General features: G+C 32.1%; 1 protein-coding gene across 7 annotated transcripts in view; it reads left to right on the forward strand.

Annotated features, from left to right (window-relative positions):
- LOC129763536 (Ca(2+)/calmodulin-responsive adenylate cyclase) overlaps nucleotides 1-22,638 on the forward strand; it is a 154,527-nt gene that overhangs the window by 107,776 nt on the left and 24,113 nt on the right. For 6 of the 7 annotated variants that reach the window (XM_055762701.1, XM_055762707.1, XM_055762704.1 and 3 more), the window contains 3 exons: nucleotides 8,598-9,410; nucleotides 9,805-10,077; nucleotides 15,390-15,569. In XM_055762701.1, coding sequence (XP_055618676.1) covers nucleotides 8,598-9,410; nucleotides 9,805-10,077; nucleotides 15,390-15,569 — 1,266 coding nt within the window. The remainder of the gene's footprint in view (nucleotides 1-8,597; nucleotides 9,411-9,804; nucleotides 10,078-15,389; nucleotides 15,570-22,638) is intronic. The other variant, XM_055762708.1, reaches the window with a different exon arrangement.

Below are 22,638 nucleotides of genomic sequence, written 5' to 3' on the forward strand. Positions count from 1 at the left end.
CCTAAATTTTACATAATCGAGTTTGTATATAATCGAGTCCAACTTGCATGAGGCACTAGGTTAACAAAGAAAATATTGATTAAGTATGTTACTCAAACTGAATTGTAACGATCACGCAGGAACTGTTCAATCACAAAGAAATGTTCGAATAGTTTCACAGGAACATTTTCAGTTGATTTCAATATTCCGGACATATTCTTCAGGTTTGATTAAACGTTCGAATTAACATCTCAATAGAACTACTATCTTCAGCGTTTTTCTCAGGTTTTTCAACACTTTCCAGTATATCGGTATCTGGCATCCAGATCACAGCAAATCACGTTTTGGTCCTTTTTGCACTAATTATTAAAAGACATTGAGCAATCGAACGGTATTGTACCGTCGACATCAGCAAGCTCACGACGCATTAATTATGCCAGCGGAATATCACTCCCGTCCATGTTGGTTGTGCTTTGAAGTTAGGAATTCCCAGTTTCTGGACAAATTCTCAAGCCATATCCCGAAGAATAGAAGAGGGGTAAATTATTCTGTCTAGCTTGACAAGACAAAAATTCATTGACCGCTCCAGCTTCTCGATTCTGACCAACCTTATATGCTTTTGGTCCAGATACAATTTTCCATTCCGATTCCATTTTTACTTTAGTTTGAGTAGTGTTGATACCGCACTTTGTGCAATACTGAAATTATTTGCAGCTTCAGACCCCTTCCGTCCATATTTTTCGACCTGCTCGATGATGCTCAAACCTTGCGCAATGGTTAGCGTTTTGATTGTTCGCTTGAAAGGTTTCTCGTGGTTTTCCATACTTGAAAAGAAATTGTTTGATGACACGAACACTCCGTCTTCACTTTCAAGGGCAATTGAAATCTGAGGTAATAACGCACAAAAACATGTACGCGAAAATCAATCGAGTTAGGGAGGTGAAAATCCATGGAAAAATGAATCAAAACACATCGAGTAAGAGAGGCATCGAGTTAGGGAGGTATCGTGTTATGGAGAGAAGAATGCTTGTAAAATCGAAGGTGCCATGAAATCCATCGAGTTAGGGAAAATATCGAGATACAGAACATCGAGTTAGGGAGAGTTGACTGTATTATGAACTGCAGAAGCTGGGTGAAACCACCACAGAAACTCGCTACCGAACACAAATTGTGCGTTTGAGTCAAGCATTGAAGGAAAAAAAGTCGCCAAATGAGCAATACATGATAAAGTGATTATTTTTCTGCAAGAAAACGCTTGGTCTCATGTTGCTCATATCGTTTTTTTTCCTGTTGGGTGTGAACCACTGCGTCCATTATTTGGACTATTGTGGTATACCCCTTTTTTAATACTACACTTCAAGCTTATCTACTACTTATTGATGAAGGAGTAGACTGAAAGCTATAGCGTGATAGGTGCCAATCAGGAATAATCTGTTTGATAAAATTTATAATCCTAATCAGCGACGCAGACCAAATTTCCTTGGGCTCCAGAATAGCTTTATCAAGGTGTTGAAGTCTACGTCTAGTTAGAGCTCCGCAGTTACAGAGCAAATGTTCCGAGGTTTCGCTTTCGGCATTACAAAAGCGACAAATATCATCTTGTGCTAAACCTATGTTCTTAAGATGGTATTTACTCGGGCAGTGTCTTGTTACAAGACCAGTGAATGTGCTTAAGTCTTTTTCATTAAGGCTTAGCAGCTGTTGAGTAATTTTAATACTCGGCGTAATAATTTTTTTCGTTAGTTAGAACATATCTGGAAACACTTAATGAGACTCCACCCCTCATATTATCCAGATATCACCCCCTCTGGCTACCATTTGTTCCGATCGATAAGACATGGTCTGGCTGCGCAGCACATTCATTCCTATGAAGAGCCCGAGCTTGGGTAGCCTCCACACTTCGTGATTGTTCTGAACCAAAGAACAACTGAAATCACACAAAGAACACATTGAACTTGCAATAGTCAATAACGACGCACTTTATAGTGAACCAAGGGGACCTATGATATTCGCGGCCTGACGATATATTTCAAGACTTATCTAGTCAGATTCAAGTTTTTTTCATAAATTCTCGTTTTAAATTTATGATTACTTTATGAAAATTAAAAACACGAAAATACAATCGTGTTTTTAATTTTCAAAATTTTCGATGTTTTGTGTTTTTGAGTTTTTAGCTTCTAAGGTTTTTGAATGTTTTATGAATTTTCGAAGTTTTGATTTTTTTTTCAATTTTTTAATTTTTTGTTCAATTCAAGTTTCAAATTTTGGAATTTTTGAAAGTTTTCATGATAAGAGTTAATTTTTTTAAGAATTTAAATTTATTTATTCATTTAGTTATTTTTGATTTTTTAGAAAAACTTATATGCGTTCTAGAAATAATGTAAAAATTTAAAATTCAATTCGGTTCTAGATTGCATTATTTCAAAATTGTATAAGTTTCAAAGTTTTTACAAAAACTATAAAAAAATATAAAAAAAAATCCATGATTCATAAAATGAAAACACTTTCTTATTATTATAAAAATAAATATTATTATTATATTATAAATAAAAACTAGAAATTCGGAACTTCAAACATTCAAATATTTTGGAAGATCAAAATATTAAAAAAAAACATCTAAATGAAATAAAAAAATTAATTCTAAAAATTTTATTTTTTTAATTAAAAAAAATCCAAAATTCGAAATATCTGAAATTCAGAAATTAATAAATTCAAACAAAAACCATCATCAAAAACAATAAAAAATTCTAAAATAAAAAAAAAAATCTGAATTCCATACTGTAAAAAATCTGAAATTTCGAAATTTTTAAATTCCAAAATTCTAAGGATTCTAAAAATTTAAAAATTCAAGAAATCAAAAATTTGAAAAAATTAAAATTTAAAAGTTTCAAAACAATAAAAAAACTCATCTGTAAATTCATCTTTTCAACCCCAAATGAAGAAAAAATTCAAATTCACAAATTCGAAACTTTAAAAATAAAAAATAATAAAAAATTAAAAACTAATGAAATTAAAAATTTTAAAATTTTAAATCATGTACATCAACATTTTCAAAATTCAAAGCATCAAACAATCAAATTTATGAATAATTATTAAAAATTCACACAAAAATTTTATAACAAATAACTAAAATTCTTAAATTCCAAAATTTTAGAAATTCTAAAAAAATCGAATATTTCAACATAAAATTAAAACTTCAATACCGTCTCAAATTCTCAAAATTTTTTAATCTTGTCTCAAATTCCGAGCACTCAAGCTGAACACTGAGACGCTGTTTGATGGCCAACAACATCAAACAGCGTCTCATTACTCGAAATGGTACTTTTTCGCGAAATTAATGTGGTTTTTGGATACAGTAGAGCCTTTTCTTTCATTTGTCCACCATAAAATTAATCTACAAATACATTTTCATGGTGAAAAACTAAAAATATGGTTTATAACATTTGTCTCAAATTCCGAACAGCAAAAATGTATTTTTTTTAAAATCATAGCTTTTGAGCTACTAGATTGATTCAGATGATCTAACTTCCAAAAATTTGGATTTTGAGCTTCGAAACTTGATTCAAATTCCGAATTTGCTAACGCAAACATTTTATTGCTGGTTTTGACAGTCACTTTTTTGCAAACGCTTAACATTATGAATTAGGGATTTCATTATTCAATTATTTATAACATTAAAGTTCAGTAAATTTACATTTAAATATGGAATGTTCGGAAATTGAGATAAAACGGTATTCCGGATTTTTAAAATTCCAAAAGTTTGAAAATACAAAAAAATTGAAATAAATTATAAATAAAACATTTAAAAAATCAAGAATTAAAAATTGAAAATTTAAAAGCTCCTAAACTCAAAAGTTCAAAAATAAAAATAATACAAGCAATCTAAAATTTTGAAGTTCCAAAATATTTAAAACTGGAAAATTGAAATGTCTGAATCTTCAAATATTTCGATCTTTGAAATTTTAAAATTTTTCATTCTGAAATCTGTGAAATTCTTTTGTAATTTCGATTTGTTTTCAATTTTTGTCTTTTTTTTTCAAATTTTTCAATTTAAAATTTTTTAATCTGTTGAATTCTAAAATTTCTGGAATTTTTTTGGATATTAAGTTTTTTGAATTTAAGAGTTTTTACGTTTCTGTTTCTATGATATTTCGTGTTTGTGATTTCAGGAGTTATAGAATTACAGTCTACTCTCCCTTACTCGATGTTCTGTAACTCGATATTTTCCCTCGATGAACTCGATGAACTTTATGGCGCCTTTAATTGATTTCACAAGCATTTTATTCTCCATAACTCTATACCTCCCTAAATCAAAGGTACCTTGGATATCGAGTAGAGCAGAGTTGACTGTGTTAGAATTTTAGGAAATTTTAGAATTTTAGAATTTTCATATTTTTTAAGATTTTAGATTTTTTTATTTCAAAAGTTTTCAAAAAGTTTTGTCAACAATTCTAAAGGTTTTTTATTTAAAAATTTGAAAAATCTCAAAGTACAGTCAACTCTCCCTAACTCGATATCCAAGGGACCATCGAGTTAGGGAGGTATCGAGATACAGAACATTTTTTCATATTTTTTTTATGCCACAAATTGCAAATATATGATGTTAGGGTAAGTGTCCCAATATTAGGGCTTAAAAATATGACCCAATTAGGAATAAACCAATTATGGTACATGGGGTTTACTATAATTGGTACCATTGCGTATACAGGATATTACTATAATTGATTTGTTTTTGTGCATTAGTACATTTACCCTATATGTACGAATGCGCATGTGCTATTATACATTCTTTTCTCAAATTTTAATATAAATTTAAAATACATAGGATGTTTGTTTAGTAGGCCAATTTTATTTTAAAATGGAATTGGAAATGGAAAAGGAACTAGGTTAACAAAGAAAATATTAATTATGTATGTAATTCAAACTAAATTGTAACGATCACGCAGGAACTGTTCAATCGCAAAGAAATGTTCAAATAGTTTCACGGGAACATTTTCAGTTGATTGCAATATTTCGGACATATTCTATAGGTTCGATTTAACGTTCGAAGGTGTAATTTCAAAACAATCAGCTGAAACTTCCTGAATAGGACTACTATTTTAAACGTTTTTTTCAGCTTCTTCAACACTTTCCAGTATATCGGTATCAGTCATTAGATCACAGCAAATCACGTTTTGATCCATTTCGCAATATTCATCAAATGACGATGAACAATCGAATGGTACTGCACTGTCGACAGCAGCAAGCTCACGACGCAATAATTCTGCCAGCGGAATATCATCATCATCATTTATGGAAAATCCGGCTTTCCTGAAGCAATTTTGAACAGTCTCAGATTTAACCTTGTTTATCCAAGAGCGTGAAAGTAATTCAATTGCATCCAATACCGATATATCTGAAGGGTCCTAGAGTATATTTGAATACAGTATGAGTGCTGAATAACATGAATGTAAAAAGGAAAAAAATACCGTTGTATCCTCCATTTCTAGCAGTCTTCGTTTTACTAATTCATGGCGATAGTACTGTTTCAGGTTCTTGATTATGCCCAAGTCCAGCGGCTGAACTACTGAAGTAGAGTTTGGTGGAAAAAACTGCAAATTTATCGATTTAAGCTATGGTTGGAGAGATTTTGGGTGCGCTGTACAATTATCAACGAACATGACCACCTTTGAGGAGAAAGAGATATAAGTATGATACATTCCCATTACACATAATTCCCGAATTAATACCTTTCTATTTTCTTTGGAAAATCTTTCGTCAAGTTGCATAATCCATTTCTCAAAAAGAATAGAGGTCATCCAGGCCTTGGTGTTACTCTCGTATATCACTGGTAATGATTTCCATCCAGAACTTCCTTTAAAATTGGGAATTCCCAGTGTCTGGGCAAATTCGCAAGCCTTCTCCCGAAGAATAGAACCTGAGAGAGGTAAATTATTCTCTCTGGCTTGATTGACAAAAATTTCCATTGACCGTTCCAGCTTCTCGTTCCCAACCAACCTTATACGCTTTTTGTCCACATTCAATTTTCCCATCCGATGCCATTTTTCCTTTTGCTTGAATAGTGTTGACACCGTACTTTGTGCAATACTGAAATCTTTTGCAACTTCAGACACCTTTCGCCCATACTTTTCGACCTGCTCGATGATGCTCAAACGTTGCGCTATGGTTAGCGTTTTAATCGATCGCTTGAAAGGTTTTCCCTGGTTTTCCATACTTGAAAAAAAAATCCTTGATAATACGAACACTTCGTCTTCACTTTCAAGAGCAATTGAAATGACAGCTAGAAACGCACAAAAACAAGTACGCGAAAATCAATCGAGTTAGCGAGGTAAAAATCCATGGAAAAATGAAACAAAGCCCATCGAGTAAGAGAGGCATCGAGTAAGGGAGGTATCGAGTTAGGGAGAGAAGAATGCATGTAAAATCAAAGGTGCCATGAAATTCATCGAGTTAGGGAAAATATCTAGTTACAGAACATCGAGTAAGGGAGAGTTGACTGTATTTAATTTATGAATTCTCAGAAGATCAGGATTGTTGAAATTTTCAGAATTTTGGTATAAAAACTTTAAATTTTTTTTTAAGTTGAAGTAAACTTTTGATTTTACAATTAAATTTTTTTAGTTTTTTCTTTATTTATGGGTGCCTTAATTTTTCATTTTTGGATTCCTGAATTACGTCAAATTTATTGAATTGTACAATTTTTTTGTATTTTTTTGAGTTCATATTTTTTCTGGTTTCAAATTAAGAAAAAAGTGTAAAAAAATCCAAACTTTTCAAAAACATTGAATTAAATTGAATTTAATGTTTTAAATTTTGTAATTTTATATTGTGGAATTGAATTTTTTTTAAATTAATCTGTATTTTGAAATTTTATTTTTTTCAGTTTCGATTGTTCTCAAAATTTTGAATTTTCTAGATTTAAAAAAAAATAAACTTTTGAATTTGTGAATTTTTAAATTGAAAAATGTGTAGAATTTTTGAATTTATCAATTTGAATTCATGTTTTTTTTTATTTATTCAAACTGTATGATTTTTTCGAAATTTCAGAGTTTTTCTAATTTAAAAATTTTGCAATTTCTTTAATTAATAATAATAAAACTGTTAATTTGAAAAATTTGGGATTTTTAAAAAAAATTTATTCTATGATTCTTTGAATATTTAGGATTTTTAATATTAAATTTTTGAAGCTCTGAATCTTTGAACTTTTGAACATTTGATTTCCAGAAAGTCAGTTTGAAGTTTTGAAATTTAAAAAAATTTTAAATGTTTGTATGAAACTTCATTGAAATTTTTCAAGTTGTTTTTTTAAGTGTTTGAATATCGAAACATATTCGACATAAACAATTTTAAAATTCTTTGATATTTTCAATTTTTAGATTTTCAAGTCTTTGGTTTTTTTTAATTTTAAAATCATTTTTTTCTGAAATTTTCAATTTATTTTTTATTTTTTAAATTTTATTGTTTTTATTAATTTGAATTTTTAAAATTTTTAAAATTCATGTATTCTTTTATTCTTATAATTTTGGAAATTTGAGACCTGAAATTTTACGAATTAAGGATTTTTCCAATTTGAAATCTTAAAACTTTTGATTGTTGAATTTTTGAATTTTTAAGTTTTTGTGTTTCCAAATTTTCAGGAAATTTTTAGAATTTTTAATTCAAATGTTTTGAAATTTCAAAGCTTTATTTTTTTTCCAATTTGTTGAATTTGTTGAATTTTTTAATTTCTATGGTTTAAAATTTTGACATTTTCTATATTTCCCGGTCTTTTTTTTCAAATTAAAAAAATAACTAAAATAAAAAAAAACATTTATTTTTATTTTTATAGTTTTTTATACGATAAAATATCTTAGTTACAATATTTCAAATATTTGGAGTTTCGATTATTTAATGTTTTAAAATTTTCTGAGTTTTTGGTACTTCAAAGCTTTTAATTAATCCTTTGATTTTTTGATTTTTTGGAATTTATAGAATTTCATGCAGAATTTCGCGAAATTTCATATTGTTAAAAATTCGTTCAGTATACATAGAATTTTAGAACGTAAGAATTTTAAAATTTTTAGAATTTTCAAAGACTTTGAAAACGCTTTTCAATGTCTTTTTTTCAGATTGAGAATTTTTCTTTTTTTTATTTTTTTTAAATTTAAAATACCTGAATTTTCCATATTTTTAGATTTTTTAATTTTTATTAATTTTGGAATTTTGGTAGGTTAGATGTTTAGTTTCTTCAATTTATTTTTAACTTTTAATTTTGTTTTGTTTTTTTTTCGATTCCTGAATTTGTATATTTCTTTTCACTTATTTAACTTTTATTTAACGTTTTAATCGTGGAACTTTTTAAATTTTCATAATTTCGAATTTCAAATTTAATGAATCCCGATATAGTAATAAAAAAAAATAAAATTATTATTTATTCAAAAAAAATCCTCTTTAATTTTTGATTTTGATTAATTTTAAAATTTGATTTTTTACAATTTTGAATTTTTTAATTTTTATTTTTTTCAATCTCAATAATTTTTGCCGTGATTTATATCTTGAACTTAATTAAAAAATAATGTATTTTTTTTGTAAACTACATCTTTATCTCCCCTAACTCTCGCATTTGCTTCCGTTCCCAGCTGGCGGCAAACATCGTCATCTTCGTGGGCGTCAACGTGGCCGGCCTGGTGGTGAACGTGATGATGGAACGGGCCCAGCGGCGGGCCTTTCTCGACACTCGCAACTGCATCGCTGCTCGACTCGAGATGGAGGATGAAAACGAGAAGCTCGAGAGGCTGCTACTTTCGGTGCTTCCGCAGCACGTGGCGATGGAGATGAAGAACGATATCCTGTCGCCGGTGGAGGGTCAGTTCCACAAGATCTACATCCAGAAGCACGAGAACGTGAGTATTCTGTTCGCGGACATCGTTGGCTTTACGGTGTTGGCATCGCAGTGTAGCGCTCAGGAGCTGGTGCGACTGCTGAATGAGCTGTTTGGGCGGTTCGATCAGTTGGCCCACGATAACCACTGCCTGCGGATAAAGATTCTGGGCGATTGCTATTACTGTGTGTCGGGCATTCCGGACCCGAGGGCGGATCACGCGAGATGTGCCGTCGAGATGGGCCTGGATATGATCGATGCCATCGCCTCGGTTGTGGAACAGACCGATGTCATTCTCAACATGCGTGTTGGCATCCACTCGGGCCGGGTGCTGTGTGGGGTGCTAGGGCTCCGGAAGTGGCAGTTCGATGTGTGGTCGAACGATGTGACCCTGGCGAACCACATGGAGAGTGGAGGTGAACCGGGTCGCGTTCATGTGACTCGTGCCACGCTCGATGCCCTTGGGGGAGAGTATGAGGTGGAAGCGGGTCACGGAGATACGCGAGATTCGTATCTGCGGGATAACCAGATTGATACCTATTTCATTGTGCCGCCAGCGCACCGGAGAAAGGTAAAGTCCACCGAATTGAATAATATACTGATTTAGTTTTTTTTTGGTTTCTTGTTTTATGTCCTTGACATCGCCTTTTGCGATGTCTGATATTATTTGTTCTCCCATGTGGCCCTTCCCCATGTGATGTGTTGTACTCCTCTTCATTGTTTGTAAACTAATCTATTATCTTCTCATTTCCATAATTTTTATTTCTCCCCGAAAATGTTACCACCAATCGTCGGCATCATCATGTTACTCTGTTACTGTGTGTGTGTATTCGTGCGTGTGCTATGTATGCCGGAATGCACTGGATGATCATGATCCCCGCGTGAAATGAACCAAAACGAAACCGTTGTTACCTGTCACACTGTAAATGTGTATCACACACACACAAACACGCGCGCCCACGCAGCCTCTCATGCTCAACACGCTCGGAGTGCGATCGGCACTGGGAGCCGCAAACCGGCGGAAGTTGTCCTTCCGAAACGTCTCCAACGTGGTCGTTCAGCTGCTGCATACCATCAAATACTCGGTGCCGGTGCCGTTCTCCCACATGGCCACCACTGGTTCTCCCTATCCCGGTGGAGGAGGCAGCGGACCTTCCGGAGCTTCAGGGCCAGGCGGTGGTAATAGCGGAAGTGGTGGCGGCGGCGCTGGATTGTTCCTCGACAAAAATGCCCGAAAGGTAAGTGCCGGTGTCCGTCGCATCGTAGTCCACATTCTTGTAAGCGCCTTTCCCGCTTTCCGCCGTTCGCTCTCTGTCACTCTCTCTCTTTCTCTTGCGCTCCCTTTCTTGTACTCTACTGGCGCTCAATGGTGCTGCAAAATTTTATGTCGCTCGAACACAGGAACTGAGAAACTTTCAGCATTTTTGTTTTATTTGCGAAAAAAATGGAAATTGGCTCCTACAAAAAGAAAAAAACAGAACAAATATTTTAAGTTCAGACGTCGAAATTTCAAAAGCAGCTTATTGTACATATATTTCTTTTTCTACGTTTCTCTCTTCTTTTTATGTATTCTGTTATCTGTTTCTACAAATTCTAGGATCCGGTAAGTAATGTTTTTCGTGTTGTTTGATAGACTTTTTTAGACACATCAGCAAAGTGTGCTACTTTGGACGCAAAAAATGCAAGCGATCATTCGGCTCTAGGCCGCTGGCAAGCTCAAATGCTTTCGATGTTGTTTCAATTAGAGAGAACGAAACCCAAAAAAAAAATAGAACCGTTCGTGGAAATTAACCTGAATTATGTTCGATGGATTTGTTATTATAGCTCTTCAAGGAATTTGTACTAAAATGTATGATTTTTGTACAGAAAGGAATATTCGGTCGATGGAAACGGTTTCCTGGCTGATTGATGTTAGTAGAGTTCGTTAGCTGGGCTTGGTGATTATTGTAAATACGTTATGAAACGGATTTTGCATGATTAGAGCAAACTGTCTGTTGCTATTTTTTACACACTCTCTCTCTCTCTTTGCTATTCTTACTTTTTGGATTGACTTCCGGGTCATTTTATATCTGCCGTCGAAGCCAAATCGATCAAGTGTTCGAATGTATCAGCAATTGAATTGTGTTGTGTCGATTGTGTTGCTTACAAGTTTCATGTCGAGAGCAACATGATTTCATTCAACAATAGTCCTGATTTGTCTTTCTTTTATAAACGTAATTTGCGTTTCGAAGAAATGAAAATTCTAGAAATTAAAAAAAAATCAAAATTCGTACAGTTGAAAATTCAGAAAATTATTTATTATTTTTTTTATATTATTTGAAAACTCAAAAAAAAAAACCCTTAAAAAAATTAAAATTTTACAAAATCTAAAAATTAAAATAACTGAGACCTTGAAAAAATTCAAAAATTGAAATATAATATGATTTTGAAAATCCAGAAAGTTTAAATAAAAGAGAAACGTTAAATTCAAAATATTCAGGAAATTAAAAGCTTAAAGATATAAAAAATTCAGAAAATTGGAAAATCCAGAAACTCAAAATTAAAAAAACATATAGTATAGTACATATTTAGAAATTTCGAAATTTTAAAAATTTCTAAAATATAATTAAATTATTAAAATTCAGTGAATTGACAAAAACAAGAAATTGAAAACTCAAAACAAATGAAGGTTCAGGTTCAAAACGGAAGAAAATCAGAATATTCGAAAATAAATGAAAATTTGAAAAAGCAGAAAATCAAAAACTGACAATTATCAAAATTTAAACCTAATAAAGTTCATAAAATTATGGAAAACAAAAATTCAAAACGTCAAAACGTCAGGCGAATTAAAAAATCAGAAAAAGAGACAGAAATCTTAAAATTCAGCGAATAGAAAAAAACTAAATTCAGAAAATTGAAAATCAGGAACTCAAAAAAAATGGAAAAGGTCATGAAATTGGAAAATTCTAAAGTTCTGAAAAGTAGAAAATCCAGAATCTACGAAATCTAAAGTTTTAAAATTGAGGTAAATACAAAAAAATAAAAATTCAGAAAATCAGAATTCATGAAATTCTCAAAATTGAAAATTCAAAAATCAAAGAACTGAGACAATCAAAACCTCAAAGAAATACAAATTCTAAAAGTTCTAGAAATTGAGAAAATTTATAGGATTAAAAAAATATATAATTCAGGAAATGATGAAACAAATAAAAAACAAAAAACTTAAAACTAAGATTATTAAAAATTTTAAGAATTAAGAAAATTACGTAAATTTAGAAAAATCAGTTTTGAAAATTGAAAATTCGTACATTCTAAATGTCAGATGCTTTAGAAAATTCAGAAAATTGAAAAAAATCAAAAAACTATTACAAAAATATTCAAATTCAGGTAATTGGAAACTCAAAGAAATTCAGAAAATTCTAAAAATGGGAAGATTTTCAAAATTCAGGAAATTCAAAAATTAAAAAAAAAATCATTGTACTGAAATGAAGAAAAATAAAAATTCACGAAATTAAGAATCGATGAAATTCCTAAAATTGAAAACTAAGAAAATTATTAAAACTTTAAACATATAAAATTAAGTTTTAGAAATTGTAAATTCGTACATTCTAAATGTCAGATGCTTTAGAAAAGAAATTTGAAAAATCCAGGAATTCAATAAAAGATCAAAAAATTTAGGAAATAAAAAAAACGGAGAATTTTAGGAAAAAAAATCGTAAAATGGAAACCCATGAATTTTTCTAAAAATGATTAAATTTCAAAAATTCAGAAGTCTGGAAAATCCAGAAAATTTGATAAAATTTCAAATCCAAAGTAATATGAATAAAATATCTAAATTCAAAAAAATTAGAACTCATGAAATTCCAAACATTGAAAATTCGAAAATTTTTAAATCAAAACCTCAAAGAAATGCAAATTGGGATAGTTCCAGAAATTTAGGAAATTTATAGAATTTCAAAGACTAAAATTCAGCAAATCAAAAAAACTGGAAATGATTAAACATTCAGACAACTATAGAAAAATTTTAAGAATAGAAAAAAACCTCACAAGAAGAAAAAAATTAAAAAAAACAATAAAATTTTGAATATTCAAAAATTAAATATAAAAAAAACTGATAAAACAAAAAAAACTATGTCAGAAAATTCAAAAGTAATCAAAAAATTTGAAACTCAGAAACCCTATGTTCAAAAAATTGAAATATTCAGGAAAGAATTCAAAATTAGGAAAATTAATAATTCACAAAATTGCATTTTCCACAAATTGAAACTTTGAGGAAATTGAAAATTTTAAGAGTTCAAAACATTATGGAATTCAAAAATGTAAAATCCTGAAATTCAGTTAATTCATAGATTTCAAATTTGTAGAAAGAAAATCGAAAGTTCAGAAAATAAAAAAAAAACTTTTCAAAATTGTAGAAAATCGCAAACTCCGAAAAATTTAAAATTTTGAAAATTTAGAACTGAGGAAAATGCTGGTCCAAAAAATCTTAATAATCTGAACATTGAGAATTCAAAATGTTCAAATTATACAAAAATTTTTTTTTTTTTTTCAAATTGAAAAACAAACTTAAAGTCCATAAATTTCGGATCTTCAGAAAATTCAAAACGTTTAGAACATAAAAAAATCGAGAAAATTTGGGTTTATGAAAAATAGAAGTGAAAAAAAACGAAAATGAAAAAAGAAATCTAGAAATTACAAAACATTCAAACAAATATAAAGAGGCAAAAAAATTTAAATTTAAAAAATCAGAAAGTTTTATATACAGAAACATTTGAAATAAAAATGAAAATGCTGAAAATTTAAAAATAAAAAAATTTAAATTTCTTCAATTTCAGAAATTCAGAAAAACAAAAATTCAAAAAATTTGGAGAGTAAAAAATTGGGATTCTGAAAAATCAGAAATATAAAAAGTTAAAAAAAATTCAAAAATTCAAAACATATTACAGGTAAACTTCGATATAACATTTCACATTTCATTTCACTTTCAAAATTGTACGTTGTATCGAATTGTACGTTATATCGAAGCATAATAAAGTACTCACAAACGTAGTCTATAATACATTATTGTGTTGCTGTTTTAGTAAAGTTAATGAATAACTTCAATCAGAAAACGAAGCCAGCCTTTCTTATGATGTTTCCCTTCGTACTGTTGATTAAAGCTTTATTCATTTAGAATCCGGAATCACAAAATCAGCTGTATTTCGTGATTGATTGAAGGTACAAAACTTGTTTTAGCATCAAAATACAGATAATTAATTGTTCTATCAGAAAAAAATGTTGATTTTTTTTCCTTTACACTTTGGAAATTTGTACGTTATATCGAGGTAAATTGTACGTTATATCGAGGGTACGTTATATCGAAGTTTCCCTGTATTTTGAAAATCTGTGATGGATAAGAAAACATGATTCTGGTATATTTAACATAAAAAAAAAATAAAACTGAAAAATTTAAACTAAGAAAATTCATAATTAACAAAACAAATTTTACAAATCCTAAAACTTCAGAAAATTTGAAAAAATCAGAGAATTAAGAAAAAGTAATTTTTTTTAACATTTCCAAAATATCAGAAATCGGAAAACAATAGAAAATTAGGACATTAAAAAAAATGAAAAATCCGAGAATTAAAAAAATCGTCAAATTTTAAGATAAAAAAATCAAGCAAACATAGAATGTCAATTAACAATTGTAAATTTGAAAATTAAATCAACAATTCAAAAAAAAATCAGCGAATTAAAAAAATAAAAAATAATAATTCAGAAAATTCATAAATGTTGAAAATTAAAACTAGTGGAAATTTCAAATTCTGAATTCAGAGAATTAAAAACATCGAAATAAAATTTGGAAAATTTTGGAAACTCGAAAGAAAATCGAATAATTGAAAAACAATATGAATTTAATAAATCGGTAAAGGAAAAAAAATAGAAAATTAGAAGCAAATTAAAAAATTTAGGAAAAAAAACAGGTGAAAAAAAATGTCATGTTGTCATGTGAAAAGTATAAAGCGTCAATAAAATTCAACAGCTAGTTTTATAGTTTCCTATTTTCCTTTGAAAGTTCATGTAAAATACCTTAAACTTGCTGTATAAAGATTCAAGTTATATGGTTCAGATGTTAAAACCTTTTCAAAAAAAAACATTCGGCGAATAAATCAATTTTCCAGACCACCATTATTCTGGATATTGTAACTTAAGGGGTGAAACAGTTCTCGATAAAAGGTAATATATATGGTTCGAAAGAATATCGAAGCAAATTTCCTTTCAGGCTTTTGAATCGTCTCAGCACGACCATTTGCTGTTGAGATATCGATCATTAAATGAAAAAATGAAAATCAGCATTCGGCATTTCACTTTAAAGAACATAATTGAGGAAGTCCAATTGGCTAGCCAAGCAGCCATAGAAGCAAAAAGTAGAAAACCCACGAATTCACTACTCTAGCAAAGCAAGTTTTTTTTCTTTTTCACTCAAAAACATCAAAACTATACACTCCTTGAGAATGAATCGAAATGAAAACATCAACAAAAACAAAAAAATACAATCCTCGTTTGCCCCCTCCCCCTCCCAAACATCCAGGTGCACTTTCTGCAGGGTGTCCTGCACGCTGGCCCGTATCAAGCCGGGGCAGGAGAGAACGCCGGTCTGATGGGCGACGGCCGCGGCGGTGGCGGTGGCGGCAGATGCGGTCCGGCTGGGGGTGGCGCCTCCTGTTTGAGCGATTCCTCTCAGTACGATACGGATTCCGCCACGCTAAAAGTGAGAAGTTATACCGTACTTTGTACTTTCTGCTTTCCATTTTCCTTTTTTTTTCCTTTTGTCTGTTTGTTTGTTTATTTATTTGTGTTGACGCTCACTCTCGCTTTCATTCTCCTCGCTCTCCTTGCGTGTGTACACTCTTGAAGTTTCCCGCTGATGGCGGCGTGTATATTATGATTTGTCTGTTTTTCAATTATTACTATCATGAGAAAAGTATTTCCTTTCTTTTGTGTTGGTTTGTTCCGACCTTTTGTTTAGTGGATTTTCCTGTGTATTTTTTTTTCTGCTGAAACTTTTCGCCATGGAGAATCTCCGCTAACCCACGCTTCTTCGTCGGTAATGATGAATCCTTGATGGCGCTTGTCTCACCCCCGCTCACATATTTTGTTTGTTTGTTTGCACCTTGTAATGCATCCATCATCGCACTCGCGCGCACTTGGGAATGAATGTCAACGCCGCTGTTGTGTGTGGGTGTGTGTGCTTTTTGTTTTCGCTACTGATGTTGCTGCTTACCACAAGACATTTTTTTTGTCATTTCATTTCGCTGCTGAATCATCCCGCATTCGCACGAATGTTTAAATGGATGTTATCCGGATGGATGTTGAGTGTTGTTACATGGGCTTAATAGCTTCAGGAGGAGTATATGGGGGAGAGAGCGACCCGTGGATGCTTACGGGCGTCTTTACCTCCTATAATGATGTTCTGCTACTTATGTAGCCTTGTTATACACTTGTCCACGATGACTGCTGTACACAACGACGACAGTCTTCAAACCTTAATACGTTTCCACACTCTAGACATCGTTGGATTTGAGATGTTTCTTCTCGTTCTTCGAAGACACTAACGTATCTAATAAACTTCGCCTCCTCAACGTATTATTACTTACGTCGTTTTTTTTTTTCGTTAGGGCATAGTTGAGATTTCGTTACTAACTAATGCGCCTTGATTGCATTGTTAAGTAATAAACACTGTAAAAGGCAAAAGATACCTGTAGTCAGCGCTGATGGGAAGTCTGTTCGATCATAACAAAACTGCTAGATTGTGCAATTGAGAATCGGATAATAAGATCACATTTTTTGTGCCACATTGTGGCACTAATTGATTCGATTGATCAGATAGAGTACATGGGAAAACGTGATCATCAAATGAATAGTCATGAAATACTTAAAATTACCTTCGCGACCAGATGGATCGGCTCTATAGCGTGGTTCATCGGCGATAATCTTGGGAAGGCGGATGATACCCACCCTTACGATGAAACGGACAATATAATTCGTGTTTGATCACGCGTAGTATCATTCTAATTTCGAAACGCGATGAGGGAGAATACCAAAGGGCAATCTGAAAAGGCCATCGAGATAACTCCTCTCCGAAAAATCAGATCGACTATTTCCGACGATTTCGTGACTAAACGCGCGCAGTTTTGACTTCAACATGCGGCCTATATTAGAATATTAGAGGGGAACTTGATACGGTATCTTAAAAACGCGTATATAACTTGGGTTGTCGTGTATTTCAGGATTCATCGAACGTTGAATCTAACGTTTATTTGAAAACGTAACGGCAGCTATCAAATCAAAAACTCAAAGACGACAAACTCGAAATCCAAGTGTTTCGAACTCTAATTTTATTATTCTAAAAACAATCCTGATAAAAAATTCAATATACCATCAGCGTAGATTTTTGAAAGATGATGCTACTTGTGCCCCTAAACTCAAGCAGTATAGAACATATTTTATAGGGTACCAAATAGGAAATTTGGGTAATTTGTTTTATTCCCGAGGAAAGCAAATTAGAAAATATTTTTCCACCAGAACTTTTAGTGCACTAAAAAGTTTTGAAAAAAAAAAATTTTTTTTCAGTTCTTACGCCACTCTCAATATCTTTAAGATAAACATTTAGAAAAAAAAAATGCATGGTGTATCACTACGCCAATAAAATTACATCGAAAATTTTTGTGTTCATTTCCTAATGTAATTTTTTTTACTGAAGGCCCAGTATTGTTCTATTTTTAATTAACTGCGAATAATTTAACGTGAAAAAAGTCTTTTTTTCTGCATTTGAATTTTTTTTTTACTTTTTTCAAAGTTTACGATCCAGGTAACTCTGATTTTTATTTAAATGTGTTCGTACGTATTTTAAGGAAGGGGAAGTGGGGGCATAGTAATCACCCTAAGGATTATTATATTTCAACTCATTGTTGTTCAAGATAGCAAACGGCTTTTACTATAAAAATCCAAAATAGTACACTTTTCATCATTAGAAAAAAAGGTAAAAAATAGAAGTTTTTTTTTTGCTTGCAAGTAAAGTAGTCACTTAGTGGGGGCAAAGTGGTCACTCGCACATATTAAGCTTAATGGGATATATTTATGCGTTTTTTCCGTCCAAATTTGTTCAAATCATATTTGATATAGTAGGTACATGTATGAAATAAGTTTGGCCTATTCACCTAGAATCTCAATTAAAATTTTCTCATGCATACAAAAACGTAATAAGAAACACATAAAGTTCCGCACAATGAGGCCTGGTTTAGTTGGAGTGGCATATTTATCCAGGGTCCAAGCCACAAAAGGATCTTCTTCAAGAGCAGAATGTGATGAGGTATATCAGCTTTAGTAAACAGAACATCGTTATGCACCTATGACCACTTCGCCCTCAAACATCAAAGTAATTTCTATGCTAATTAATCGATGAGATTAAACAAAAATATGTGTTCACCTCTCCTAGAATATGTGAACAGTCGTCCAAACTGATGATTTGTCCAATATATCAGATTGAATAAACTAAATTTCACGAGAAATTCCTTAGATACCATGCGCACAGAACTACGGCCTAATGGCTAGAGAGAGAGCAATTTATTTTTTTATTTATATTTTGACATGTGACAGCGGTACTGAAGTACAGGGTCACTCAAAAGTCATTAAATTCTTCAAACATAAGGTGACTATCAATACGGCATTTATAGCCAATAGTTATACAGGTCGGACTTGATTATCCAAAGACTCTATTATCCGGGATTCGATTATCCGGAGTATTTTATTTTTGATTTTCGGAAATTTTGAATAATTTGTATAATAATTCCATATTGAATAGCTAATATGGGTATCGAATGAAAGGGCTTGACTAGTAGAATACAGTTATTTTTGAAAAATGCAAATCCAATATGGCGGCCACTACAAAATAGCGGATTTCATATTTTCTCAGAACCTCATCTATATGGGTATCAAATGAAAGGGCTTGACTAGTAGAACCAAGGGATTGCTAAGATGGCCGTCTTTCAGTAGCCAGCATAGAAAATCATGAGCATAGAAATCATAACCTAAAACTCAAAATGAAGTGCTCTGCGCGATTCTTGGGCTGTGATTTGAATTGCAAATCGTCAAGAAAGCTTCCGGATGGGTATCCAATCCAAACATCGCTTGCCAAAAAAAAACTATCCAACGTAATCAAATATTAACATATATGACTCCAAACATTAAACAATACGTGAGCCCCCTAAGCGCGAGCCCTGTTTTATGCTGCCTACGCTCAATTTGCATTGGATGGGATAGGGTTGCCAGAGCCCCGAGTAGAACACAGTTATTTATGAAAAATGTAAACCCAAAATGGCCACCACCACAAGATGGCGCCATATATATTTTTTTCATAACCTCATCAATATGGGTATCAAATGAAAGGGCTTGACTGGTAGAACACAGTAGATCATGAAAAATCCAATTCCAAGATGACCGCAGTTCCCAAATAAACAATTACTTTTTAATGGTGCCATTCAGCTTGCCCTGTTTCTATGTATGTTATGTTATGAGTGTTTGTAGGGTTGTCCAACATTAATAGAAGATTGACCCCGTTCCTGTTGACTGATTGATCTGAAAGTTGGAACATACCCTTAACTCTACTGTCATTATAAAACTGCGTATTCCATGATTTAAAAAAAATCAATTTGGCCGCCGCTACAAAATGGCTGAATGGCTTTACTTGGGGAATACACTACACTATGAACAACATAAATTCGTCGACAATGCATTTTTTGCAATGCCCTCAATATTGATATCAAATGAAATGATCTGACTAATAGAATACAATCGTTTCACGCTATCTACAATAACTTGTAAATAAAAATATGAGAAGATTACTCAAAGTACATCACCAAAGTGTGTATCACGATAAATCGTAAAAAAAAAAATAATCCAAAGATTTTTTTTTAATTTGGCTTTTTTTTTCATTTTTTTTTCAGATTAAATTTCAATAAAAAAAATAGTACTGTACTTGTACTTGCATTACTGTTTTCTCGTGTTCGTACATATTTTTGTGTAATTAAGATTTTGTCAGAGACATTGCGCGATACAAATATATATTTTTTGTTACTATTGCCTTGCTCATGGAAAATTACTTCTAATTAAGACGAACAGTCGTCTGACTGAAAATGAAATACATATATTTGAAAAAAAAATAAATAAAAAATCCATCGCCCTTTCCATGTGAATCCACGAATACAATAAAATCATTGGGTTCAGGTAAATAAAAAAGCAGGCGGTGAAAAAGTATAATATTTTTTGTACCGTGCATTGACCGAAAAGTTCTGAAAATGCACTCATCTTTTTCCAAAGATGATGCAATTTCAATACATTATAAGTCTTTTTTAGTACGCAACCCTCTATTGGGGTGCTTCAATTATGTTTCACTAAGGTGACCTTAATTAACCCATTAGTGCCCAGCGTATGAAATTTAATACGCAAAAATGCCCGTTTTTGATAAAGTGTTAAGCGCATTGTAAAAGTGTTAAGCGCATTGTAAATGATACCACATGATAATTTAAGAGTGTTTTTTGTGTCAGTGTCATTTTATCTGTCATTTTTTTTGTTTTGTTGTGTATTGAAGCTTGCAAAGTTCGAGTTTAATGGAGTCGCAAAAGTAAACATAAATTTATCAAAGTTTTACCTCTTAAAGGATTCTAAATTGCTCAAATCTGTGACACAACACTACTAGGCGAGTGTAAAAAATGATATCTAGCAAAAAATCCGAAGAAAATTATGAAACCGCAAAAAAAAAATGTTTACTTTTGAGCGTATGAAATTTCATACGCTGTGCAACTACGATAATCCGGAGGAGCTGTACAAATATCTGATTGATTTGGACGGAGACGCTTTCGAAAATCTAGTGTCAACAAATGATATTGACTTTGTCATCGTGTCCCAAGCTGTGGAGACAGCGATGTGGATGCTGGAGATAGTGACTCGGAGGACGGCCCTTCCGATTCTGGCAAACAAGTGAATGTCGAGAGCAACACTGAACGAGGCCAATCACACGAATGCTCCTTGGACAGCAGCAAGAAGCGGATTTCATTTCATTAATACGAATCCAACTGGTACCCAACGAAGGTGTGCGTATTGCAACCGATGTACGACGTATATTTACTTGAAGTGTGATGTGGGTTTGCACCCTTCGGAGTGCTTTTTCCGGTACCATACTCAGTGACACTAAATCCGATACACTGCCGTTGCTGTTCTACGCATAACAGTACTATGTTCTATGCAATCCCTATAAACCGTGGGACAATTATGCGTAGAACGTCAGTACACGAAAGAGCTAATAAACCATGAAAATGGTTGTTGAAGTTGAATTTCATTAAATAAAACCGTTTTGTTCGATATTCAAATGATTTCCATTTTTGATACCGTATCGGCTCAGCGTATAAAATTTCATACGTCAGATATCTCAACTTCCAAAGAATTCCAAAACAAAATATTGCGTTTCCACTCCGTTTCGGGACAAACCTAGATGGACTAGAAAGTTTCATGCCATTTGGATCAAGTTCTTGTACACCTGGGCAGTAATGGGTTAATTACAATAAAAAGACATAAAATTTCCATGAAATGGCGACTGAAATTGGTCACAATTGCGTTCATACTGGTAATATTTTAATATGATACATTACAGATATCTGATACTTGGTGTTGCACTAGAGTGGTTCAATTTGTGTACACTAGGGTGGTCCTAATAGTGGATAAGGAATAAGTAAATCTATGGAAAAGACTTACCCAACTACGAAAATGTTGAATGTTTGTTCATATTCTTGATTATTTTCAGTTTGTGACGCGTTTTTTATTTTAAATCATTTAATTTGAATCAATTTGATTTTCGAAGCATCTCGAAAATGAATTAATACCTGAAATTTTTTTGACAGTTTTATAAATCATATTGAATATAACAGGAATAAAACTATTTAAACACTTTCGTCGCCCAGCGCGGTCCGGCTGAGTTTCTTGCAGGGCCAAATTTGCGGATATATTATCAAATGGAGGTCGAATTTTGTTTGTAGACAATATTCGTATGATCCATCAATTTTTTTTATTTGAGAACGAACTGACAACAATAACACAAACCGATATCATATGATATGGGTTTCCAATGTTTCTAGAGCTGTAAGTTATTTTATCATGTTATTTTGACAATCCACTTTTTAAAAATAGTAGAAAACAACTTGTTTTATCCTACCACCGAAAATGGTGATCAAGTATACACAGTTAACACAGTTGTAATTAAAAGGCTTTTTCTTTTTCTTTTCATTGTGCCCCGTATTCCTCGTATTCCAAAAATGGTGGAAGGGCAGTTTTTTCTCAAATACTTCAATAACAATTCAATTGAAATGTTTTTTTTTTTGAGCACGATAAAACACTAATTTGTCTTGAAGAAAGAACACACGATTTGAGATTTATTTCAAAAAGCCCTGACCGTTGGATCGGTTTCAATAAGTCATGGTCAAATTACTTTTTTCCGTCACTGTATGTATTTAGGCTCTCATAAATCTTCCCATTGTGCACAACTTCCAAAAATGAGCAATGAATGGATATAAGCTTTTTTTTTAAATTATATAAACGGTATCAAAATTCCGGATACTGCTTTACTCACCAGTCACTGGTCTGGCGCAACACAGCTTTCGACATGTGCATATTGTACCGCCATGAAAGGGTTAAAAAAAAGCAAGTAATACTGCGTTGAGAAGACAAATTTGTTCTAGAAACATTGAGGTCATTGAAGAAGACGACGTTTGTTTCGATTCGATATTCAC

Source organism: Toxorhynchites rutilus, chromosome 1 (genome assembly GCF_029784135.1).
Source record: "Toxorhynchites rutilus septentrionalis strain SRP chromosome 1, ASM2978413v1, whole genome shotgun sequence".
Taxonomy (NCBI): Eukaryota; Metazoa; Arthropoda; class Insecta; order Diptera; family Culicidae; genus Toxorhynchites; species Toxorhynchites rutilus.